This window comes from Crotalus tigris, unplaced genomic scaffold, assembly GCF_016545835.1.
Source record: "Crotalus tigris isolate CLP2741 ecotype Arizona unplaced genomic scaffold, ASM1654583v1 scf7180000024396.1518868, whole genome shotgun sequence".
Taxonomy (NCBI): Eukaryota; Metazoa; Chordata; class Lepidosauria; order Squamata; family Viperidae; genus Crotalus; species Crotalus tigris.
This window is the reverse complement of record NW_024100564.1, coordinates 112,158-139,061: the sequence shown is the minus strand read 5'-3', so window position 1 is coordinate 139,061 and position 26,904 is coordinate 112,158. Positions and strand designations below refer to the sequence as shown.

Sequence of the window (26,904 nt, the reverse complement as noted above, 5' to 3'; positions counted from 1 at the left end):
CGTCCCAAAACGTTACAGAATAAATAGATAAAATGACACCGCGTCTTAATCCCGCACCCGAGATCATGCAAGGAATAGCCTTTTAGCCTCTCCCTACTTCAATGTTTTGCAGTCCAACCTTGAATCCGAACAGCGCAGTCACATGACTGATTTTTTTGTTAATCAAAGGTTTGAAAATTATTAATAGTCCCTTAAATCGTGGAAACGGCTTTGGTTGGTTTCTAGCAACGTCCGCTATGGTGATGTCAGCAGACGATCACAGCGAAAGGCGGATCCTACCGTTTCTAAGAGCCGGCGCTGCTGGGTGAGTGTCTTGTTCCGTCGTCAATAAGATAAGCCCCAATGTTGGTTGGGAGAAAATGGGGAGCAGTTTCCTTAGCATCTTGTTGTACTGTAGGTGTAGCTAAGCTCGGAAGAATCCGATCTCTGCCCTTATTTAATTAGGGTTGTTTTTCATCATGACATGTATAGAATCTCTTCACCATAAAAAAAAAAAATCCAAATTCTGCCTAAGGAACAAAAGTCTGTTGCAGATGTATCACATACACACTTTTATGGGGGTTGGAGAGGAGGAGAAACTGAAATTGGCCAGGGAAAGCTTTTGAAAGCTTCTGTCCCTTTCCCCTCTGTTTATTGTTATTTCTTGTGGGCAGGAGGGAAATGTCTCCTCTTCATCTTCCTTCCATTTAAATTTGGAGTAATCTGCACCACAAAGAGGAAAAACAGTGTAAAATTTAGATGCTTAAGAAATTTGCTTTAGTGAAGAATATCTGTGGAGATTTTTAATCATCCAGTTCGTGGTTGTCCCAAAGGTGCTTTTTCAAAAGGGAGCTGGACTTTCTTTATATTTCCTTGAAGATGTTTCCCTTCTCATTCAAGAAGTTTCAGAACTGAAGAAGCTTCTTGGATGAGAAGTGAAATGTCTTCGAGGAAAAAGAAAGTACAGTTGAATTTTGAAAAAGCACCTTTGAGGCTTTAATGAAGTAGTTCGGGAATAAGAGAATCAGTCAGAACACACAAGGAATACACAGTCTTTCTTTAGAGTACATGCTTTGGGATGGAGAGGATGGGTAGAAATCATAGGAGTGAGGAGAGATGAGGTTTGAGGAGATGTCTGTTCATGGGTACTCCATTCCCATCACATGGTCACCCAGTTTCTCTCAAGCATCTCTAAGAAATGATTGGAGTGGGTGTATCTCTTCAGTCCCTGCACAGACCCATCCCTCTTCAGTCTGAGCTTGACTTTAAATATAAATTCAAGCTGTAGCTGGAGATTGTGTCATTTGCAAATCAATAACTGCATGTGAGAGTCAGCAAAGTTTTTCCAGCTTAGGTTGGGTGGTTAAACAAAGTCCTTGACTTACAACCATTTGTTTAATGACAGTTTGAAATTACAACAGCATTGAAAATGTGAGTTAGGACTGGTTTTCATACTTAAGACCGTTGCCACATTCCCCACAGTCACATGATCAAACTTTGGGTGCTTGGCCACTGGCATGTATTTCTAATAATTGCACTAGTTCTGGGGTCATGTGATCACCATTTGTAACCTTCCCAGGCCAGCTTCCAACATTTAAAGACAATGGGGGAAGCCAGATTGCTGAATGACTGCATAATTCACTTAACTGTAGTGATTTGCTTTAACAACTGTGGCAAAAAGGTGGTAAAATGGGACAAAAATCATTTAACAATTGCCTCACTTAGCAATAAAAATTTTGCACTCAATTGTGGCTGTAAATCGAGGACTACTTACATGATTAATTTCTAATTTGGTGACTTCTTGAACATATGTAGAAATTGGACTACAATTAAAACTATCAGACCAAAGCTTTATGAATTAATGTAGATGTCTTTCACCCGTCTGATTAGCATTATCTTTCTTATCCTATTTTGACCCTGTAAATAAAGTTGTATTTATATAATTCATATGTTGGGCTATAGAGCACATCAAAGAAGAATAACTGATAGTAAAAGTACGGAATTTGTTTAGAACTTTTAAACTAAAGGGATTTTTGTCTGAGATTGTGTGCCAGCTGTGGAGTGATTCTGAGCAGTGAACAGAACTTAAATAACATAAAAACAGTTATATCATTACAACAATTAAAATATAAAGCACCCAAGAAACAGCAAGCCCAAATCACTAACACAACCAAGAGTGAATATTTTCAGTCACTTCTTTCTCCTTTTCTTGAGATAAGAGACTTTATTACCCAATAACTAATCCATTCTAGTTTTTCCTGGTTACAGGACCCAGGGATAAATTGAATAATACAACTATATCTACCTTGTATCTACCCATATTTTAAGTTGGGAGTAGTCAAGAGAGACATGGAAGGAGGATCTGAGAAACTCCCAAAGTCAGGATTTTCTCATTCGTGACATAGTATCCCAGTTGGTAGATGCATTCCCTGCTTGCTGGGGTCGTGCTAGAAGGAGATGGCCCAAAGCCAAGATTGGCAATGAGGACAGCAAGATTTAAACTGGTATTCTATGCCAGTTCAAAGATGGCTAGGTAGCACTTCAACACAGTATTCAGGAAAGACAATATTACTGGGTTCTTTGGAAATATTGAAGTATGCATAGTTTGTATAAGCATACGTTGTGTATCTTAATTTTATATATTTTTAAAAAAAATAAACAGTTTATATGGCTGTTCATTTCAAATACATAAATGGGTGGCTAACAATATTAAAAGTAAATAAAATAAGTAAATTATAGTATGTAAAAAAATAAAACAAAGCAGCTACATAAAAAAAACATAATACAACCAAACTTGATAATTCTTGCATCTTTCTATGATCTTTTACAGTATATGCTTCATCTCTTCATAATGATGCAGTTTTTCTGTGAATTTCATTTCATTCCCATCCTAATAAGCATAAACAAAAAACCAATATGTGCCATTCCCCATTTATGTTTTTTCTAGACTGGGTAATTACAGTATGAGAGTAGAACTTTGGTTTTCATGTTTATCCAGCCAAATTGCAAAGCATTCTCTGGATCATCACAAGATAAACTGGGCTGCCATGATGTCAAAATCGCTTGGATAGACCTCACAAGCCTAGAAAGAATATAGCTGAAGACTTCTGAATTCTGCCAGACTTCTGGCAGTTTTTGCAACAAGCATTTCCCATAATAGTGAGTTTGATCATTGGAAGATTGCACTGGTAATCAAAAAAGGTTCTACAGCAGTGGTTCTCAACCTGTGGGTCAGGACCCCATTTGGGGTCGAACGACCATTTCACGGGGGTCCCCAAACAACGCAGCCCGCATTTTTTTCCCCTTTTCCTTAGCTGTGCTACTCCCTTTTATTCTATTGGCTTTTGAAAGCCAATAGAATAGACTCTCTTGAATAGAGTCTAATTCTATTGGCTTTCAAAAGCCAATAGGAATTGTCCAGGCTGTCTCTGCCCTGCTGAGCCCGCCAAAAGTCCCATTCTGCAAACGGTGCTACACCAGTTGAGTAGTCTTCGACTTACGACCGGTTGGGGGTCGCAGCATTAAAGAGGTTGAGAACCACTGTTCTACAGATTGCATAAGAAGTGGGGTTCATTATATATAGCCTTTATTCCAGGTGACATTATTCAAATGTTATGGCACTGCACACTGGAGGGAAACCTGGCACTAACCATCTCCCTGTCTTACGAAGAAGTTTATACCAGGCACTGCATAGGAAGGGGAATTATTTTGGAATCTTTACATTTATGCAAAATCTTATCCAAATACTGTAGAAGGGCAACATATCAAGTATTTATGCATTAGATATGCTTCAGAAGTTTCATCAAATTCAGTATGATTCCTTTGAGTCCCTCCAAGATTCAGAATTTCTCAGACATCTAGGAATAACTTGAACATATCTTACATAAATACAGTCTGCCCCAGCAGACTTTCTTAGCTCTCAAGAGAGTTTCTTGATAAATCTATTGATGTTTGCTCTGGATTCCCCAAAGTATAAAACCAAGAGCAATTTGAGATGTCACAAAACTGACTGTTTTTAAATATGCTGGGAAACCATCTAAAACGCAAAGAGCATTGGAGAGGAGTAGAGTAGTCCCAATATAGTGAATAAATAAAGCTACATAAACAGAAGAGAGAATAAACCCACAGACTAAAGCATTCCATTCACTTTCTTTGCAGATGACACAGTTTTTTTGGTCTCTTTTATGCGACTGAACTGGCTTTTCTGTGTCTAGATGTTTGATTGTTTGCTGCCTAGATCAATGAAACTTTCCAAAATATATGTAAATGTGAAGAGCACCTAAGATAGATGTGGTAGATTGTATGAATGTAGTAGATAAGCATATATAAGATCAAATATCTTGCTAAGAATGCTTTTGCTTTTCACTGTTTCAGTAAAATGGAACTTGGAAAAGATTCATTTTTACAAAAACTTTTCTTAGTAAAAGATGATCTAATCTAACCTTAGTTGCTCTTTTTTGTTTTTAATTGCATTTTGAAGATAGCTGCTGGGACCTCAACCTTGTTTTTTAATCAAGACTGACCACTGATTAACTTCGACTTACCATTAAGAGCAGCTGTTTTTGAAAAATGAATACATATTTCTTTCCTGCAATTGTAATTTTCATTACTGTGCTATTAAAGCGATAAAATAAAGAAGTAGCCAGTGCCACTGAAATGTTTCTTTCTTTTGTGAACATGGGAAATTAGTTAAACTGGCCTCCAGATTACTTAAAAGAGTATGCAATTTTAAAGCGTGAAAATATGATTCAAATGAATTAATCTTTCCTATCTTGATACTTTTTTGTACTGTTATTAGATTATTTGCTGTGTATTTTGAACTGAAACTGTGCATCTTCTGTAAAAAAATCTAATCTAGTTACAGAAAAGCACAAGGTGTAATATCTGGTGAAACAGTAATGTGTAATGAGCTATATTTAAAATCTAATGCAACACTGGTTCTAGTCAAATTGGCTCCTCTGCCCAAGGAATAGGAAAAGGCTGATTTTATCTTCCACCCATTACAAGTTCTTGTGCAACCTCCAAATCTTTTGTGAACTATTGGCTTTTGATACATATTTTTATTGCTGTTTCCAGGCCCTAAAAGGAAGAAGTATCATCAAAATTACACATGTGCTGAAGAAACCTGCTTGTCACATTTTAGCAGAGGAATTGTGATATCTAAATGTCTATAATGTTACAAAGAATTGGCTGAGTTCTGTTGTTTCCCCTCTATCTTCTAGGTAATGTTTAGTCACAAGTCAGAAATCATGAAATCGGTATCACTTGTAGCCGTTTTCTGGTGTATCCTAATACCATCATCTGAAACCAACAAGGTGAGGGAGGAAAACAGAAAAAAAATAGTTTATAATTAAATTAAATGTTTGTTTATGGACTAATTTCAATAGATGTACCCAAAGTCGTTTACTTGCTCTAATTATTTTGATATCTGAATATAGTCTGCAATCTTTCACTCTATTTTCTTTGATAAACACAGTTATCTCAGCATTCATATATACTTTCAGATCCATGCTCCTCATTATATCATATACTCTATCAGCCAACAACCCAATATCATTAAATACAAATTTACAGCTATGTTCATGGCTACAATTATCACATCTCTAATGTCACCATAAATTTTCCTTATCCATTCTTTCATAAATACATTAAACAATCAAGGGGATCTCTATCCTTATCTTATTCCCTGTTCAGTGTTTAACCATTCACTAAGCATTCTATTCTCACACAGGTTTTAATTCCATTATGTACTAATCTTATTGCGCTCAGCAACTAATATTCAATTTTATTTGCTGGATGGGGAGCAATGGGCTGAAACTGAATCCTGGAAAGACCGAATGACTCTGGATTTCGGGTTGTTTAGTCCATGGAGAGTCTCTGGTCTTGGAATGGGTGGCACTGCCCCAGACAGAACCAGTGTGTAATCTGGACTCATGACTCTTGCTCGAGAAGCAGGTGGCAGTCACACCAGGAGGGTCTTTGTGCAACTGTGGCTTGTGCATCAGTTACATCCTTTCCTTGGACCAACAATCCTTGCTGGTAGTTAATCACACCATAGTCACCTCCCATCTTGACTATTGTAACATGGGGCTGGCCTTGAAAAGAATCTGGAAGCTCCAATTGGTTCAAAATGTAGCGGGTCACTTGGTTTTGTGCAGATGTAAATGTGCACAGGTGTCATCTCTCCTGTGGAAGCTTCACTGGCTACCGATCTGCTTCTGGGTACAATTCAAGATGCTGGTTGTTACCTTCAAAGCTCTGTGTGGCTTGAAGCCAGGTTTTCTGAAGGACTGTCTCTTCCCAGTTACATCCACCTCACTCACCAGACCTGGGAGGCAGCGAATGTTGTGAGTCCCCTCTTCTAAGGCAGTGCATCTGGTGGGGCACAGAAGAAGAGCCTTCTTTGTGGTGGCTCCCTCTTTTTGGAACATCCCTATGGAGATTAGAGTAGACTCCACTTTGACATTCTTTTGCAAGGTGCTGAAGACCTTTGCAAGGACCTGGTTTTGCCAAAGGACCTGGGGAACCCAGAGTGGAATGGAGCTCATCAAATGGCTTGTTTGATTAATTATTGTTGCGGGGGGGAGAGGTTTTTTTTTTTCTTGTTTGTATATTGGATTTTTATTTTTGTAAGCTGCCCAGAGTCGCTAAGAGTGAGGAGACAGCCAATATTACTGAAATAAAACTTACAGTTGTAACAACCAAGGTGTAGTTCAAGAAAATACGAAGGACCACAGGTTCCCCAGAATAATATGACATGACTGGAAAGAATATTGTTAATTATTTTATTTTGCAATGAGGCAAAACTATTGCTCACACACTGCTTATTCTAGTTGTATCCTATTTTTCTTCTGTAGACATTTGAGGACATTCGCTGCAAGTGTGTCTGTCCACCATATCGGAATATAAAAGGACATATTTACAAGAACAATGTAACACAGAAAGATTGGTGAGACAAATTTGAGAAGTGATTCTCATGTTTCAAGATGTGATTGTTCTAAAAAGCTGATTTAAAAACTGGTCTTTGGTATAGGAAAACAGTTCAGTGAAATGAACTAGTCTCATGCTTTCTGTCTGATCAAGTTGGACACTTTTATCCTGTAGATTTTACCTATTTGTATATCTGTCAAGGGAATTAATTTAGTGATGCAATAACAGTCTCAAAACTATCCAGCTAAATGTAACATTAAACTCTGTATCCTGTAAAACAGGTGAACTTGCATACAATAGAAGGTTTTTGATGCCTGTTGTTGCTTCTTGTTTCTCATAATTGCAGCAATTGCCTTCATTTGGTGGACCCTATGCCAGTGCTAGGACATGATGTTGAGGCATATTGCCTGTTGTGTGAGTGCAAGTATGAAGAACGAAGCACCACGACCATCAAGGTAAAATACAAAACTATTTCTTACACCAGCTTTCACTGTCTTCTGTCCTCACTGTATAGAACTAAGAATTTTGACTGTTAACAACCGTCAAGGAACTAAAAGGAGACTCTGGAAATACGCTCACAAGGAAATTAGCATTATGAGATTGAGACAAGAGTGGCTACATTGGTAGTTCTGGTTAATGTTTCTCATATAGATCTTATCTTGTACTTAAAGCTGCATTTCAGAATTATATATTAGATTTCTCTTTAAGAGATCAAGGAAATTTAGTCATGTTTTGGTTATGTACTGTATATAAATGTTTGGTTTTGAACTGTTTAACTTTTCTGGGAAAGGTATTATTTTCTTCATCCTTTCTTAAATTTGATGTCTAGACAATGCAGAATTTTGAATTTGCATATCTGCATATTCTTCAGCAGATTGAAAAGACATCAGATTGGGAAAATCCAACATGGTAACATTGTCCATATTTTGATCCTATTCTTTCTAGCACTGGTAAAATTTTTTAGCTGATTTCCCCTATTACAATATAGATCTCGATGTTTTGCTCAATCAATCAATCATAATAGAGCTGGAAGAGACATTGGTGGTCTTCTAGTCCAATGTCCTGCTCAAGCAGGAGACCCTATACCATTTCAGATAGATGGCTGTCCAGTCTTTTCTTAAAAACCGCCAGTGATGAAGCCCCTGTAACTTCTAAAGGCAAGCTGTTCCACTGGTTAATTGTTCTTATTGTTAGGAAGTTTCTTCTTAATTACAGGTTGCTTCTCTCCTTGATTAATTTCCATCCATTGTTTATTGTCTTGCCTTCTGGTGCTTTGGAAAATAAGTTGACCCCCTTCTCTCTGTGACAGCCCTCAAATATTGGAACGCTGCTATCATGTCACTCCTGTCCTTCTCTTCACTACAGTAGCCATGCCCAATTCTTGCAACCATTCTTCATATATTTTAGCCTCCAAGCACCTAATCATCTGCACTTTTTCTAGAGTTTCAACATCTTTTTTACAGTGTGGTACCAAAACTGGATGCAGTATTCTAGGTGTAGTCTTACTAAGGCTTTATGAAGTGGTATTAGTGTGTCAAATGATCTTGATTCAATCCCTCTATTGATGCAATTTAGGATTGAATTGGCTTTTTCGGCTGCCGCCACACCCTACTGGCTCACATTTAATTGATTGTCCACTAGGACTCCCAAAATCCCTCTCACAGTTACTGCTATTAAGCCAGGTATGTGTACTTTTGGTTTTTCTTGCCCAAGTGTAAGACTTTACTTTTCTCTACATTGAATTTCATTTTTTAGGTAGGGCCCACTCTTCAAGTCTGTTGAGATCCATCTGGATCTTGAGTCTTTCATCTACAGTATTATCTATTGCTGCCAGCTTAGTATCATCTACAAATTTGATGAGTTCCCCTTCTATTCCCTCATCCAAGTCATTTATGAAGATATTGAAGAGTACTGAGCTGAAGACAGAACCTTGTGGTACCCCACTGCTTACTTCTCTCCATGTAGATGTAATACCACTGAGGACTACTTGTTGAATATGGTTTGTCAGCCAGTTACAAATCCATCTGGTGGTGATGCTATCTATCCTGCTTTTTTCTCACTTACCAAGAAGAAGGTTGTAATCTACTTTGTCAAACGCCTTGCTGAAGCCTAAGTATACTATGTTCATAGCATTTCGCTGGTCTACTAATTTAGTCACCTTGTCAAAGAATGAAATAAGATTGGTTTGGCATGATCTCTTTTTAACAAACCTGTGCTGGCTACTAGTTGTAACTTCATTTGTTTCTAAATGTTCACAGATCTGTTTTTTGATTATTTTTTCCAGTATCTGCCCATGTACTAATGTTAAGTTGATTGGACTATAGTTTCCTGCGTCTGTTTTTTTTTTCCCCTTTTTTTGAAGATGGGAACCACATAAGCCCTTTTCCAATCCTCTGGTAGTTCTCCGGTGCTCCAGGAGTTTTTAAAGATATGGTACAATGGTTCTGAGATAACATCTGCCAGCTCCTTCAGAACTCTGGGATGTAAACCATTAGGTCCCAGTGATTTATATTCATCAAGGTCAGACAGGTGTTCTCTTACTATTTTCTTGCTTCTTTTAATGTTTATTTCTAGTCTGTCTTTTACAGATATATTTTTGGTAGGTTGGGCTATAGTTTCTTTTTGCATGAAGACCAATGCAAAGAATGAATTAAGCAGCTCTGCTTTCTCTCTGCTGCCTGTTACTTCCTTGCCATCTTCTCTCTTTAGTGGACTGACTGTTTCCTTGACTTTTTTCTTATTAAGTTGAAAGAAACTTTTTTTTAATTATCTTTGACTTTTGTTGCAAGTCTTTGTTAATTCTGAGCCTTTGCTTTCCTGACTTCATCTATGCAGATTCTGGCTGTCTGTTGATATTCTGCCTTAATTATGTGTCCCTCTTTCCATTTTTTTTTGTACTTATCCTTTTTGTCTTTCAGTAAATATGTTCTTTTATCCAGGATCCTTGATGACATTTTGCTGCTCTGTTCATGCAGATCATCATCATCATTTACCTCTCAGTGATTGGAGCTCTTCTTCTCTACATGATCTTTTTAATGGTAGTTGACCCTTTTATTCGCAAACCTGATGCCTATACCCAGCCCCTGCACAATGAAGAAGAGTCAGAGGTGAGTTTGGTGCTCTTTAGACAGGTTTTCTTTCATCTGAGCTACCTGAATCTGGTGTTTTCCATATGTTTCTTCCCACAATCCCTAACCTAGTAGATTGTGGGAATTAAAAACTAATGATTTGGAAAACCTGAGATTCAGGAAGGCTTGGCAGTAAGCAGACTCTGTGTTCAGATTTAACAGTAGTTAAATGTGTTCAGTGGTGGAGATTTCTACATACCAATCACTTTTCAGAACAAAGTGATTGGTATGTAAATACCTCCATGTATGCTTAATTCATTTATTTACATATTTATTCACATAAAGCTTTTTATATACACATTGATGGAAGCTTTCCCACCCTTGTTCAGTATGCAGCCCTTTCCTTCTAGATACCCTTCTCCCCAATACAAGCGCAACTTCATCCTTTCCAGACATCATAATGCCTGAGGTGGGTTTAAGATATGCCTCAAAATCTATTTCAATAATCAGCACTCAGAACTAACATTTCCAAGCTGAAATACTGCAAGTTGGGACTGCAGCTTTCTGAAGTTTGGAGGTGACTGAGTTAGAGAAGGCAGCTTTAAACAATTAGTGGTGACATAAAGGGATTTAGGATTTCATTCTAGATTGTGGATTACATCTTTGAAGTTTGAGCACATTTTGTTTTTGAAGAAAATATTTTCAAATTCTGTTAACTGTGTTACCTGAGATCACATAAATCACATGTGTTACCTGAGATCACATAAAGCTATAATAAAAAACCAAAGGATTTTATTTTGTATGTCGTTCGTTCATTTGAATTAGAATGCTGAAGCAGCATCTAAAATAAAGCTGTTTGTTTCAAAACAGATTTTTCTGTACTACAGCTCATTATGATCAAGAGAGAAAGGAAGCTGGGAATTATATTTCAGGAATATTTCCAACAGTGCAATATAATGTGTTTGTATAGATTAGGGGATATTTACATTTTTGGTGGACAAAATGTTACCAGGACATTTGATTGCAATTCCTTTGCATTTATTTTTATAGAAGGTAACTAACCATTCTTAACTGTCTGATGCATACTGCAGTAATATCGCTAGTTTGGGATGTTTTCTGTTGTTAATTATGAGTACTTTACTATTTATAGTGTACATGAATAGCAAACTACTATCCATTCTATTTTAAAAGTACTTTGATTTGATTTTTGTACCCCAAGGTGAAGCATTATTACTGCACATCTGAAATGCTTTTTCTTTGAGATGTTACTTTCTTTCTCCTGTTATTGCAGGATCCCTGCTCCTTGACAACTGTACGTCCTTCAGCCAGTGCCAGAGCAAATACTGTGCTGGAGAGAGTGGAAGGAGCCCAGGAAAGGTGGAAGCGTCAGGTGCAGGAGCAGCGGAAGACTGTGTTTGATCGGCACAAGATGCTAAGCTAGGCCTTTTATTTTAGGTGTGAGCTGCAGCTGCTAGTTAGCTAGGCAAAATTTTGTTGGTTAATACAGATCCCATATCTGTAGTTTAAATATCTTGCACCTGCAATTTCTGATTGGATTTGCTTGCTGTCTTCCTCCTCAATCCACCCAAGAGAATATGCTGCATTTGAAGCAAGCTGCTGGCTGCACATTCCATCTATGAGGACTGCCATTTGCTTTACTTGTTGCTGTCAGGAAAAAAAATAACTCTAGGATAATTATTTGACTTCAAAAATGAGAAACAATTGCACCTTACTTTGGATTCTTTAATCTGCCAAGCATTGGTCTGGTTTGGTGATACAAATGTGGCACGCATTTATTCATTATTGCTTACAAACCTGTGGCTTGGCTTTTAGGTCAAACTGGATGTATTATTAATGGAATGAGAATAGCAATATCCTTTTCATCTCATTGACTATATGCCAGTATATGATCTTTCACTGTTGCAAAATACCTATAGAGAAGTGGCTTGGGTCTATTTGTAACATGCTAGTTTCAAAAATTGGCACCAAAGATAGAAATGTAATAAGGGAAATTAACTTAGCAAAAAGGAGTTACTGTATTTGGCTCATAAATTCTTACAGATTCTTCCTTCAAGGATTTTTTTTTTCAGGATAGTTAACTTTACACCAAAGAAATATGGACAGATTGTTTTAGCACTATCATAGTTAATGGTAAGCCATGATTAACCCTTCAGAAGAATGACTCTGGATGAATTCTGTGCTTCCCAATCTCCTTAGGTACCAAACCAAGAAGCTTATGGGTGCCTCTTTCATTTGCAGATTTTAAACAGTCAGGTGGTTATACAGATTCTTGTATTTTTTGCTTTGGAGACAGCTTAATTGCTGCCTAGGTAAGATCTCAGTTTTCACAAGTCCATTGAACAGATGAAATTATTGCTGTTCATACAATTTCATATGCAAACAAAGAATGATTTACGTATTTTAACTATTGAAAGTCCTTTCTGTTAAGAGTTATCTGCACAGGAAAGTAATTCACTGGATTATTTAGTGCAAAGAAAATTGCCCTTCTATATGTGGCAATTTATCCCAGTATGTAGAACTGGATTCCACTATCAAAGGACATTTATAGAAATAATAGCTTTAGATTTTAATATCTGTTCGAAGAGTGACATGCAATATGCAAAATAAAATTTAAGTTGACTTCATGGAAAATCTCCTGCATGAATTTGGATTTTTTTCCACAGGCCCAACATGGCTGTAATTATTTTATTGTAATTTTACAATACATTTACCAAAAGCTTGCCCAGATGTATGAGACATCACATTGAAATTTGTTTTTATGGCACTTATAGCAGCCAGATCTATGCCAACAATTAAGGGAAGTAGTATTAACAGTGTGTAATTGAAATGTAATGTTGTAATGGTTGCTCAGATGCAAAAGACACTACCAAAACATCTTGAAGGTTGGACAGTATTTTTTACGCATGCAAAAATATTTATGCATTAAATGATCTACTTTATTTATCTCTTAAAATATCTCTGGCAGATTGGATCAGTCTTTGTTACTCTGCAGCAGCTGTTCATTAAAGGAAGTGTATAGTATCACAGATGTCAGGCATGATTTAATACTTTCTGTTCATAAAGAGATATCAATAACTCAAGGGTTCAGAGAGCACATAAAAATGGAAAGAGTCTAAATTCGTAAAATAGATGCTAGCCATATCATATGTGGGCTGCAGAAATCCAGATTATCATTAAATAAGGCAAGGCATTAAGCATTTTCTGTATCTCTTTATTGTCTCTATGATCTATATTTTATAGCCCAGTTATATCTAGGATACATTGTGCATATATCTCAACAGCTGGTTACTAAGCACAGATGTACAAAAAGTTTGTTATCCATTTTTACATGGAAGTATGTGGCAAGGCATTCAACTTTATTTACTGAAAACATTTATAAGTCATTTTTCATTCAAATATTCAACATGTTGTACAAAAAGAAATCAGCAACAAAAAAGCACACTGAATAACCATTTTAATGTCAGAAATTTATAAAACAGGACCTCTAAAATCATGATACAATAATAAGTCCTAATGTGGACAAATAATGTATTGTACAACAGCATCCCATTCTAAAGGAGAGAAATTCATGTCTAATGTTACGTGGGAAAAGAAGATCAGAAGCTACTTTTTAAAAACTTTTTTTCTACTTCTCTCATTTCTTTTTAAAAGCTGGCACTTCTAAATACAACCTTGGTTTTGTCTGCCTAAATTAATTTTAAATGAGCTAAAAATTACTCATGGGGATGCCAGCTATACATATATATTCTAGGTCAGTGTTTCCCAAACTTAACAATTTTAAGGCATGAGGACTTCAACTCCCAGAATTCCACAGCCAGCAACGCTGGCTGTGGAATTCTGGGAGTTGAAGTCCACATGCCTTAAAATTGTCAAGTTTGGGAAACACTGTTCTAGGTCAATTAGGTAACAACATTAACTACAGTTAGGAGACTTGAAAGGAATCTGAAGACTCTGAACCTCTTTTTTCCTAGGACTATCTTGGTGCATGACTATTAAACAACAGTATCATTTCATGCTATTTTGAGATACAAGAACAAAGTTTAAAGCTTTCAATAGATTTAATATAATTTAAAAAATGAGTTAACTCTCCAGTTATAGAATTCTTTTCTGAGAAATACACATACCATCTATCCAAATCTATGTAAGATAGCAACTCATCTGGGGCCTCAAGTATGCACCTTCCTTCCCCTGCCTTCCTGAACTTTCTTAAACATGTAGGATTAGAAGATACAAAAATATGTGCTGATTTGTGCAACGTTTGTAATTTAATTTATAAAACATTTGAGTCACTTGGTCCCAATAATTTCAGCCTATACAAACCTAGTTCCTATGTGGCCCCTTGAAGCTAGGTAAGAAGCTTAAAACCCCAAAACAAGAAAGGTGTTATACAAAAATGTAACAATGCATTATTGTAAATCAGTATACAAATGTACTAAAGCTACATGCAAATTCCCCCAGATCAAATTAAAATATAAACATCAGTGCCCTTTTCCATTTTTTCCCATTGTGTTTTCACATATCTCTTATTAAAGCAAATCCTATTGTTCAGCAAATGTACATGGAAATCTTTGAAGAGGTTGTCCTTAAAGTTATGCTGGATCCACAGGATCACTTTCACTTGAATCTACCTCAGCCCCATAATGAAAGCTTTAGATTTTAGGAGTGCCTAAACTTCTGTTTATTTCCTGTTAGATCTTTTTTTTTTTTCATCAGTCATAATTATTTTTAACAGAGCCAACACAGAAATAATCCACCGGGACATTAATCTGTGAATTATTTTCAAGGAACAAATTATGAAAGAATTGCTGAACTTGCTAACTTAAATGAATCTTACTTAAATGAGTAGAGGAGCTTTTAGAACAGCCTGTCTTTGGCATATACATTATAACTGCAGCATTCTCTTACTGACTGCTGCAAAACAAGGTTCTTAAATCAGATTGGTAACGTGACAACCTGCTTTATGACCATCGCAACTTATGATCATAATGGGCAGGCTCCTTTACAGTCATAAATTTAGAACTGCCTATATTTTGTAAGCATTTTTACTGAAGGCTCAGGAAGGACTGCATTTTAAAGAGGAAATGTGTCATTGGCATGGTATTTCTTCCTCCCACCTAAGATGCATTTGATTCCTGAAACTGGATCCCAGACCTATGAAGAATGGCAAAGAGAGGACCCTTCTGTTTTTGATGTTTTAAAACAAACTGTTTTAACAGACTGAGACGAATTATCATCTTGGCTCCCCTGAGTAAGACCTCTCGAAGACAGGATGATGCCTTGGATGGTGCTTCATCCACTCCCAGGGCTTTGGCAGTTCAGGAGGATGAGAAGATCTTATTTTGCCAACCCCAATACCGTGGCATTTGATTTTCTTCCATCACTGCCTCTTTCTTAAGCCTTCCACTTTCTCTAGTTTAACTTCTCCTTTTCCTTTCACACTGCTATTACTTAGACAATTTTTATTTTTTTTATCCTGCCTTTATAATTTTTGTAAGTAACTGAAAGAAGCGAACATACCCAATTCTCCTTCCTCCTATTTTCCACACAACAGTCTTATGAGGTGAGTTGGACTGAGAAAAAGTGGCCCAAAATCACGCAGCTGGTTTCCACACCTGAGGCTGGACTCTGGAGAGCTGGACCAGAACCAGGGAATTGAAATTATACTGGTGAAATTCAAATTCGATATTGGAAGGTATTTATTAGATTTTTTTTTTTAAAAAAACACACCTTTATTACTTTTATAAGTAACTCAGAACAGCGAACATATACCCCTCGCCAAGGAATATTAAAGTTACTCCAAATTCGAAGGAAATCTTCACAAGGAATAAGAAGCTGAAGTTACTGCATTCATCAATCGTTTCAGCATTCTTCTAGCTTTCCAATACGTTGCAACGACTTCGCACATCAGTCCCACATCCGGCAAAATTGGATACTACGGCAGGAACAGAATATCAGAATAGGATCAGAATAACAGAGCTGGGAGGGACTTTAGAGGTCTTGTAGTCCAGCCCCTTGCTCGAGCAGGAGACTCTATATACCATTCCGGACAAAAGGCTGCCCAATGAATGTCTTTTTGAAAACTATCAGCGAAGGCTACGCAGCCTTTTCTCCTCTCCTACTTTAAATGTTGTATCGTCCAACCTGGAATCCAAACTGCGTAGCTGTTTGGCTGGACGTTCAAAATTTGACTAAACGTTCGAAAATTATTGATAATCCCTTCAATCGCTGAAACGGGATTGCTTGGTTTCTAGCAACGCCTACTATGGTTAAGGAAGTACAGCAGAAAATCACAGCGAAAAGCAGATCCGACCGTTTCTAGGAGTCGGCATTGCTGGATGAGTCTCTATTGTTCCGTAGCCAATAAGATAAACCACAATGCTGGCTGGGAGAAAAAGGAGGGCAGTTTCCTTAGCAACCTGTTGTACTGTAGGTGTAGCTAAGCTTGGAAGAATCCGATCTCTGCCCGTGGTCTGCGTGCTTCTCTGGCGGTTCGTGTCCTGAAAAATGGTATGGTTTGAAACGGAATTTAAATCGCCAGGAGAAGGTGATTGGCAGGCAGGTAGGCAGCTATGAACTTGCTGTCGTTCCTTCAGGAGTTGCAGCAAAAGGCACCCTTATTTCATTAGGGGTGTTTTTCATCATGACATGTATAGAAAAAAATCCAAATTCTGCGTAAGGAACAAAAATTAAGTCTGTTGCAGATGTATCACATGCACACTTTTCTGGGAAATAGAAACTGAAGTTGGCCATCAAAGTTGGATAGTCTGGGAAAGCTGGCCATTGCGCAAGATTTCTAGAGCTTCCTGTCTCTTTCCCCTCTGTTTACACTTTTTTTCTCCCTGAGCAGGAGGGAACTGCATCCTCTGTAACTTCCTTCCCTTTAAGTTTGGAGTACTCAATACAACAGAAAGGAGAAACAGTGTAAACTTTAGCAGATGCTTAAAAAATGCTTTAGTGAAGTAGTAGTTCTGGAATAAAAGAATCAGACAGCACATAACTACGTGCTTTGGGATGGGCATGGGGGCAGATAGAAATCATATTGTAACAGTGGAGAAAGATGGGGTTTGAAGGGAGGTCTGTTCCTGTGTACTGTAGTCCCATCACATGGTCACCCAGTTTCTCTCTAGCATCTCTAAGAAATGACTGGAGAGGTGTATCTCTTCATTCTCTGCACAGGCCTTTCTCTCCTCAGTCCAAACTTGACCTGAAATATAGATTCCTATGGCTGGAGATGTCATTTCCAAATCAATAACTGCGTGTAATATTCGGGAAAGCTTTTGCGGCTTATGTTATGTGGTTATTACAAGGTTAATTTCCAATTTGTTGGCTTGTTGAGTATAAGTAGAAATTGGAATGCAATTAATATTATCCACCTAAACTAAAGCTTCATAGAATAACATACGATCTATCCCAGCAGAGTTTCTTAGCTCCCAAGAAAGTTGCCTTATAAATCTATTGATGTTTGCCCTGGACCTCCAGAGCATAAACCTGAGATATCACAAAACTGTCTGTTGTTTTTAAAAATGCTGGGAAACCATATAAAGCCCAAAGAACATTGGAAATTGCAGAGCAGCCCCAATAAAGTGAAGAAATAAAACTACATGAACAGAACAGATAAAGAACCCATCCTTGGTGTGGTCTAATAGTTGAAAAATTCAATTTACATAACTTTGCAGATGATGCAAGAGTTTTATGGTCTTTTTTATATGACTGGACTGGCTTTTCTGTGTCCAGCTGTTTCATTGTTTGCTGCCTAAAAGCTGAAACTTTCCAAAATATATGTAAATGTAAAGAGCATCTAAGATAGATTTGGTAGATATGTATGAATGTGGTAGATATGCATATGTAAGATCAAGTATCTTGCTAAGAATGCTTTTGCTTTTCAATGTTTCAGTAAAATGGAACTTGGAGGGGGCCCATTTTTACGCAAACATTTCTTAGTAAATGATGATCTAATCTAACTGATTAAAAGCTCTTTTGGTTTTATTTGCATTCAGATAGACAACTGCAGGGATTTTGAGCTTGCTTTTTAATTAAGACTGACCACTCATTAACCTTGGTTCTACCATTAAAAGCAGCTACTTTGAAGAACAAATACATATTTTGTTTCCTATAATTGTAATTTGCATTGTTGCACAGTTCGTACTGCTATTAAAGCCATAAGATAAAGAGTCATTTTAACCAGTGTAGTTGAAATGTTTTGTGAACATGGGAAATAAGTTACAAGTTGCCCTCCATTTTAATTAAAAGAACATGAAATTTGGAATACTAAAATTGTGATATTTCCTGTATCTTGATTTTTTTTCTTACTGTTATTAGATTATTTGCTGTATATTTTCACCTGAAACCCACCATACAACTTCTGCAGACAAATCAAAAATCTAATCTAATCACAGAAAAGCAGAAGGTGTAATATCTGATAAAATGATAATATGTAATAACTATATTTAAAATCTAATGCAAGATTATTTCTAATCAAGCTGTCTCCTCTGCAAAAGGAATAGGAAAAGGCCAATTTTCTCTTCTCTTCTATACCTACTGATATAAGTTTTTATGGTTTCATGTTTTCAGGCCCTAAAAGGAGGAAACCTGCTTGTCACATTTTAGCAGAGGAATCATGATATCTCAATGTCTATAATATTACAAAGAATTGGCTGATTTCTGTTGTTTTCCCTCTATCCTCCAGGTAATATTTATTCACACATCTCAGAAATAATGAAATCGGTGTCACTTGCAGCCATTTTCTGGTGTATCCTAATACCATCATCTGAGACCAGCAAGGTGAGGAAGGAAAATAGGGAGAAAAACTGATTATGTTAATGATTAATGTTTGCTTTTGGATTAATGTAATGGTCATGTCTGCCTATGTCATCATAAGATTATATGAAGCCAGGCCAACACGGCTCAGTTCAAGAATTTCACTAACTCATGGTTTATTTTTATTATAATTGTTGATAGCAATAGCACTTAGATTTATGCTACTATGTGCAATTCAGCTATAACAGTTATGCAGAAATGCCCATTATGCTATTCCTTTTTTGGTCAACAGTGTTTCAGTATATTGTGTAAGAAAAAAAAGTAAGAAGTAGCAAGCCAAAGAAATTAAAGGCATAAGATTAAAAAAAAAGGGGGGGGAAGGAGTCATAGCTAAAATTAGCATACACTTCTTCATACATTTCTATTTGTGCAAGCTGTCCTTTGTTCCACTATGTCTGTACACTACTTCATAACCCCTTTTTTGTTCCATAAGCTTCTCACCTTTTTCTTTTTGAGAATCTCATCAAACACATCTAGCATTAGTTCCTCATCTACCCTTCCTCTCAACCTATTCAATAATCCTTCACATATTTGTTTTGTAATTTGATCATCATTCACTCTTTCTACATGATAACCCCCCTCAGCATGCTTAAATTGATATCATGTCTGTCATTCTCTTTTGTGTACCGTTCATATTCATTTAGCAGCCATTCACTTTTTCTCCCATCTCTTCTTGTTTTACTACACTTCTTTAGTGTTTCACTCCCACCCCATCTAATTTACTGTTGTTTTTTTTAACATAGCCTATTCTCGTATAACAAAATGCAGATAAGCACTCAATTTTATATAGCCTTTTTTGCTTCTTTCAAAACAACATTCATTTCTTGCAACAGACCTCAGAGCATCACTATATTTATGATCAGCATTAATGTTTATCAGTTCATTTTCTCATCTTTAGTAAATCTTCTACAGAGGAACCCAAAATTCATTAATTGCTCTTAATATTTTGCTATCTATGTCAACGCTGTCACGTCCCCCATGCAGGAGAATTCCGGGACTCAGGCAGGTCCCGCCGCCGTTCTACCCTCTTACGACAATGACTACAAAAGAGAGTACGACCTGATGATGAGTCGACACATCACACCTTTTTCACTACCTGCAAAACTCATAATCCCTAAGACGGGGGCACAGGTAAACTTAAAAGTACTAGTCAATTCTGGATGCTCCTGGTGCGTTATTAGCTTGCCATTTGCCATGAAAATGGGCATACGAGCAAAGCTGCTCTCCAAACCTGTGAGGTTTGAACAAGCCGATGGCTCCCTAATGGGAGGAACTTTAGTCACGAAATTAACTGAGCCCCTATGCTTAGAAATAGGTGAGCACTGGGAGTTCATTTGCTTACTGGTGGCTCCAAAAATGACTGAGGTTGTGATCCTAGGATTAGCCTGGCTTGGCAAAGGGAAGCCGTTTATCTGGTGCGAGAAGGGAATGAGAACTGTGAGGCTACTTATAGGGTCAGCCCCCCATTAATTCAATGGACCTTACAGGAAACTTTACCCCACCCAATGAGCGAATGCACATGGCTGCCTCATGGCAACCAGGTGAGCCACTCATCCCCAGCGAGTACCGGGACCTAGCAGAGGCATCTAGTGACAAAGAATGTGAGGCTCTGCCTCCCCACTGACCCAATGATTGCTCCATCGAACTGTTGCCGGGAGCCAATCTCCCATGACCAAGAATGTACGCTATGTCCCCCCTTGAAATGGAGGAGATGCAGCGATACATGGACAAAAACCTAGCGAGGGGATTTATTGAACAGGCCAAGTCTGCTGTGGGAGCCCCTGTGTTGTTTAAAGAAAAAAAAGATGGGTTTCTTCATCTCTGCGTGGATTATAAAGGTTTAAACGCGGTGAGTGTGGAAAATAAATAATCCCTCCCACTCCTGAAGGACTTACTAACCCACCTGGCTAAGGTGAGTGTCTTCACTAAATTAGACCTGAGAGAGGTATATTACTGGGTGAAGATAAAGGAGGGAGATGAGTGGAAGACTGCTTTCAACTGTCCCATGGGAAGCTATCAATTCAAAGTCATGCCGTTTGGGCTACAGGGGGCCCAGCCGTATTCATGCAGCTGATTAATGAGGTCCTACATGATCATTTATACAAAGGAGTTCTGGTGTATCTTAATGACATCCTGATATACAGCACGAATATGACTGATCATGTAAGACTAGTGAGAGAAGTGTTAAAGAAACTATTGAATGCCAAGCTTTACGTCAAACTGTCAAAATGTGAGTTACACCAGACCTGATTAGATTATCTTGGCTATAGAATTTCCAACGAGGGCATTGAAATGGACCTGACCAAAGTGAAAGCCATAATTGAATGGCAGCCCACAAAGACTCGCAAATAGCTCCAGAGCTTCCTAGGTTTCACCAACTTCTACTGTCAATTCATCCCCTCATTTGCCGAGATTATCCTACCCATTACAGAACTACTCAAAACAGGCAAAGGGGGAGGGAAGCCACGACCCGGCTAACCACTAGCATGGACTATGAGCTATGAAACCGCTTTTGAGAATTTAAAAAGAATATTTGCTGTTGAACCGGTCCTAAAGCACCCCTGCCTAGGGGAGCCCTTTGTAATTCAAGCTGACGCCAGTGACATGGCCGTCAGAGCTGTATTACTGCAAAAGAACCAAAGTGGGACCTTACACCCTGCACCTACACTTTGAAAAAATTTACTGAGAGCGAGAGGAGGTGGGCTATGTGGGAAAAGGAGGCTTTTGCAATCCGCTGGTCTCTATTAAACTGGAGGCACTATCTAGAAGAGAGCAAGGTGCCTTTTGAAGTATGATCACAAAAATCTAGAAACACTGAAAACTCTCCGCAAATTGTCCCCAAAATAAGTGCGATGGGCACAGTACTTTAACCATTTCAACTTCACTCTAAAGTACATATCGGGAGGAAAAAATGTCCTAGCTGATACTCTATCCATACTGCCCCAGTACAAAAGCCAGCATGAAGAGGTTAACAAGGCAATTATTTCCAATGCACAAACTGCTGCTCAGCTCACACCTCGCAGAGCCCCTAATCCTGATGACCTAGGGCAAAAAAAAAAAATAAAACAAGCTCCTCATCGATCAATGGTTCATGGACAATCAAACCTCCCTAACATGCAGGGATGGTTTGGCTTACAAGGAGGGAAAGTTATGCTTGCCAGAAACCCTCCGTCTTAACACTCTCCAACACGGCCATGACATAAAACAGGTTGGACATAAAACAGGTATTTAAAAACTTTACATCTCATCCTCTGGCAATTCTGGTGGCCGGGATTAAAATGGGACATGGAAAATTATGTCCAGATTTGTACTGTATGTGCCACCATGAAAAGAATTCCAGAGAAACTCCCTGGGTTATTGCAGCCAGTGGCAGATCCTTCTCAACCATGGGAAGAAATTGCTATGGATTTTATAGTAGATCTACCTGAAAGTAGAGGAAGTACAGTTATCGGGACTGTGATAGATCTGTTTTCAAAGCAGGCTTACTTCATCGCCTGCAAAGGGCTCCCGTCTGCCCACCGACTGACTAAATTGTTCTTGAAACATATCTACCTGCTGGATGGCGCCCCTAAACGAATAATTTCGGACAGGGGGGTGCAGTTCACAGCTAGGTTTTGGAGAAGCTTTCTTAAATTAATTGGATCATCTCAAGGTCTATCATCTGCTTTTCACCCTTCTACTAATGGAGCTGCGGAATCTGCTAACAAAATGGTGGAGCAATATCTCAGATACTATGTTTCCTACCAACAAACCAATTGGACCGACCTCCTCCCTTTTGCAGAGGTGGTGTGCAATAACTCTGTTCACCACAGCACCGGCTTCACGCCTTTCAGAATAGCCACAGGAAAAGAATTCAGCCCAATACCTGAATACCCCCAGGCGCCCTCCACTTCTCAGAGGGGATGGGAAGAAGTTCGAAAAACCATGAAGACTGCTTTAAAAAAGGCTTCCAAGACCTATAAAAAGCAGGCAGATTAAAAGGGGGCTCCTCAAACAACATTCCAAGTTGGGGAAAAGGTTTATCTGTCAACTAAATATTTATGCCTCAAATTACCCAGTAAGAAATTAGGACTGAAATTCTTGGGGCCTTTCCCTATTGTGAAGATCATTAACCTGGTCACTGTAGAATTAAAACTCCCTAGACTTTTAGGAAGAGTTCACCCTGCTGAAACCTTTTTGGGGTTCCACTTTAAGACCTCCCCCCAACTATGTTTTCTGTTGCATTTAAACTTAGAAACTAGTTATAATTTGGAGCAAATTAGATCTTAAATCAACTTGAGACAATGGGTTAAGACCACAATGTGATATGAACCAGATTTGATCAAATATGTTTAATTTCAGAATCTTCATGATGTAAGGAGTGGAGAAAATAAAGTTGAATGCTTGGATAAAGGGCTCATGTATATCTTGGCTTATTAAACCAATATCTGATGATCCATAAACTGTCAATATGTCCAGCTGAATGTAACATTAAACTCAGTACCCTCTGGAAAGGTGGACTGCCATGGGATAGATTTTTGATGCTTGTTGTTGCTTCTTGTTTCTCACAATTGCAGTAACTGCCTGTATGTGGTGGACCCAATGCTAGTGCCAAGTCATGATGTTGAGGAGTATTGCCAGCTGTGTGATTGCAAGTCCGTGGAAAGTAGTGACACTGCCATTAAGGTAATATACCAGACTATCTCTTACACCAGCTTTCTCTGTCTTCTTTCCTCAAGGTATAGAACTGGGAATTTTGACTGATTCCAACTGTCAAGGAAACTAAAAGAGATTGAAAATGTAGTCACAAGGATATTAGCACTGTGACACTGAAGTAATTGTATCTGTGGTATTTCTCATATAGATCTTATCTTATAGTTAAAACTTTGGCTGCCAACCACAGATATTGTTGCATGTGAGTCAACTTCTCTAGAGAGGCAAGTATAAGCACTGGTAGACTCATCTTATGTTCTTCTTGTGGACTGTTTAACTCTGCTAGGAAAACTGTCATTTTCTTCATCCTTTCCTAATCTGATGGCCTTAAACAATGCAGAATTCTGAGCTTGCAGGTTCTTTCAAAGATTGAAAAGGCATCAAACTGGGGAAATCCAGCCTGGTTCTTTTGCCCATATTTTGATCTTACACTTTGATTTCCCTTTTTGCAATATAAATGTTGACGCCTTGCTTAAATCATGTTCTTTTATCCAGTATGTTTGATGGTATTTCACTTCTCTGTCCATGCAGATCATCCTCATCGTTTTCCTCTTAGTATTTGTAATCATTTTATTCTTCAACATCGTTTTAACGATAGTTAAGCACTTCAGCCATAAACCTGATGCCTATACCAATTCCCTGCACAATGAAGAAGAGTCAGAGGTGACTTTGATGCTCTTTAATCAGGTTTTGTTTTAATTTAGACTGTCTGAATCTGGTGACTTCCATATGTTTGTTCCCATACTCCCTCATTCAATTGATTGTGGGAATTAAAAGTTAATAAATTTGAAAAACCTCAGAACCTTGTAGAAGGTTCATATTGGCAGTGATCAGGCTATTAAATGTATGTGTTCAGTAAACTGAATGGTATTTAGAAATCTGCATGTATACTTATTCACATAAAGTTTTCTGTATGCATAGAATCCTTCCCACCCACAGAGGACACCTTGTTCAGTATGCAGTCCTTTCCCTTTAGATACCCTTCAACCCAATGCAGGCACACATTCAGCCTTTCCAGACAGCATAATGTCTCAGGAGGATATAAGATATGCCTTAAAATCTATTTCTATGGCTTACAATCTATTTTCAAGCTGAAACACTGCAGATAAGTTGGGATTGCAGCTTTCTGAAGTTTGGAGGTGACTAGGTTAGAGGAGGTAGCTTTAAACAATTAGTGACATAATGGAATCTAAGATTATTGCTTGAGCAGGGTCCGTAAGATTATCTGGGACACTACACATCCTCTTCATGACCTGTTTTCCTTGTTACCTTCTGGGAGGAGGCTTCATGGTATCCGTAGCAGAACATCCAGATTCAGCCATAGTTTCATTCCATACAGCATTAACCTTGTGAAGCTTCCTCCTTCCGTTATATATTCAAGATGGACAGTATTTAATATTTATTTGCTACGTATATGTAGGTATGTGGGTCTATGCATATGTTGTTCATAGGATGTTTAGGTGTGCATCATGTACATGTTTCACTTTGAGAGCAGGCAACTAAATTTCATTTTTGGTGTGTGCTGTTGTGCCCACAGTAAAAAAATGACAATAAAGGTTATCCATATCCTTATCTTGGTATTCATAGTTTGCATATGCTTATATTTGTCCATTCTGTTTTAAGAATACATTGATGTGTCTCTGGGTGGACTCAAGGTGGAGTATTATTATTATGCATGTAAAATGCTTTTTTGTGTGATGTTTCTTCTATTACTGCAGGATTCCTGCATTTGATCTCTTCCCCAATCCACCCAACAGAATAAGCTGCATTTGAAGCAAGATACTGGTTGCACTGCACATTCCATAGATGAGGACTGCCGCTTGCTTTTTTTCTTACATTTTTCTAACTTCACTGATTTTTTTAAAATCTTTTTTTAGATGATCATGACCTTTTTGCTGTTCTTAAATACCCTGACAAGTTCAGGTCATTTTGAACTTACCGGTATATATTCTTCCCTGAAAACTTGTTCTCATCTTAAGTATTTACTTTCCCTTCTCCACCTCTACGATTAAACGGTACATTATTGTAAATCAATATATAGATATATTAAAGTTCTGTACAAATTTCTCCAAAGCAAATAAAAATATAAACATTACAGCTCTTTTTCATTTCTCCCCATTGTGTCTCTGCATAGTTCTCAAAGCAAATTCCTCTTAGTGAAGTTGTTTGGATTATTCAGCAAAATAAGCATGAAAACATTTGATGGGTGTCCCTAAAGTTAACCTGGATTTGCAGAATCCTTTTCACTTGAATCTACCTCAGCCCCCTGATTAAAGCTTTAGATTTTAGAGGCATATAAACTTTCATTTCTTCATGTTAGATCATTTTTCAACAATTATAACCAATCATTTTTAACAGGTCCAATGGATTAATAGAAATAATCAGAATAATTATTCTGGGGATGTTTTTAAGGAACAAATGATGAAAGAATGGTTAATTTAAGTGAATATTAATCAAATGAGTAGTGAGGCTTTTAAAACAGCCTCTTGTCCTCTTACCTTTACTACACCTAATCCAAACACCATGTCTATACTGTGACGTCTAGAAATGAGAATCTGCAGTTTCAGCAGAGTTCAGGCCATATAACCATGCTTTTTGTCCATGCTGCATCTGCTTTTGTTGTATTTGATGCCTCTTCCAAATGACTAGTAATTGACTGAATTGAAAAGTACACTTCTGCCTATAGACCAGACATGTCAAACTCGTAATGTCGTGCAACGTATCAGAGCTTTTTTGCCATTGCCGGCAATGGGGTAGGCATGGCTCCGGTATGATGAAACCGGCCCACAGGCCGGCAGTTTGACACCCCTGCTGTAGAGACCATCTCATAACATTCCTATCCTTCAGTTTATCAACTTTCTGTTTAAAAGAGGATCAACAGTCTTCAGTTATCTGTCTTCTGAAGTGTGACTTTGAAAATGTTAGTGGAACACTGCCTTGCACCTTTGGAAAAATGCTGAAGTAAACAATAATGGAAATATAAAATGGATAAGAACTGTTGGGATCTATTCTTTACATATAACAGTTGAATGGTGATCTGATTCAATGTCAATATCTGCATTTAAAGAACATAATAAAAACTTTTATTGAAGGCTCCAGGAAAGGCTGCATTTTAAGGGGGAATTGTGTCGCTGATATGTTATTTCCCCTTATCCCCCTGAGCTAATTTGGAGGTGGTTCCTGAAACTGGATCCCAGACCTATGAAGAACTTAATGGCATATAAAAGATCCTTCAGTTCTTGAGAAGGTTTTGAGACAAACTGTCTTAACAGCCTGAGACAAATAATTATCTTGGTTCCCCTGAGTTTGGCCACTGGAGGACAGCAGAGTCTTGGATGGTGCCCCCTGGGCTATAGCAGTTTACTTCTGAGCACATCTTATTTTTCAGACCCTGACA

General features: G+C 37.9%; 1 protein-coding gene and 1 long non-coding RNA gene across 3 annotated transcripts; both read left to right on the top strand.

Annotated features, from left to right (window-relative positions):
• Window positions 1–166: 166 nt before the first annotated feature.
• On the top strand, window positions 167–13,189 carry TMEM9 (transmembrane protein 9). Of its 2 annotated transcripts, none has more exons than XM_039329411.1 (6): window positions 167–304; window positions 5,202–5,294; window positions 6,837–6,928; window positions 7,256–7,364; window positions 9,885–10,016; window positions 11,269–12,951. In XM_039329411.1, the coding sequence occupies exons 2-6, from the start codon at window positions 5,205–5,207 to the stop codon at window positions 11,416–11,418; spliced, it is 573 nt and encodes a 190-aa protein (XP_039185345.1). In that variant the 5' UTR covers window positions 167–304; window positions 5,202–5,204; the 3' UTR covers window positions 11,419–12,951. The 2 variants fall into 2 exon arrangements, with proteins under 2 accessions (XP_039185345.1, XP_039185346.1); XM_039329412.1 differs by lacking the exon at window positions 167–304 and adding an exon at window positions 2,931–3,138 and having other exon boundaries at window positions 11,269–13,189.
• A 677-nt stretch (window positions 13,190–13,866) lies between these two features.
• LOC120301791 lies at window positions 13,867–25,609 on the top strand. The gene is made up of 5 exons (XR_005555034.1): window positions 13,867–16,505; window positions 18,685–18,779; window positions 19,800–19,946; window positions 23,372–24,170; window positions 25,226–25,609. It is a non-coding gene; the product is annotated as an uncharacterized LOC120301791 (long non-coding RNA).
• The last annotated feature ends 1,295 nt before the right edge of the window (window positions 25,610–26,904 follow it).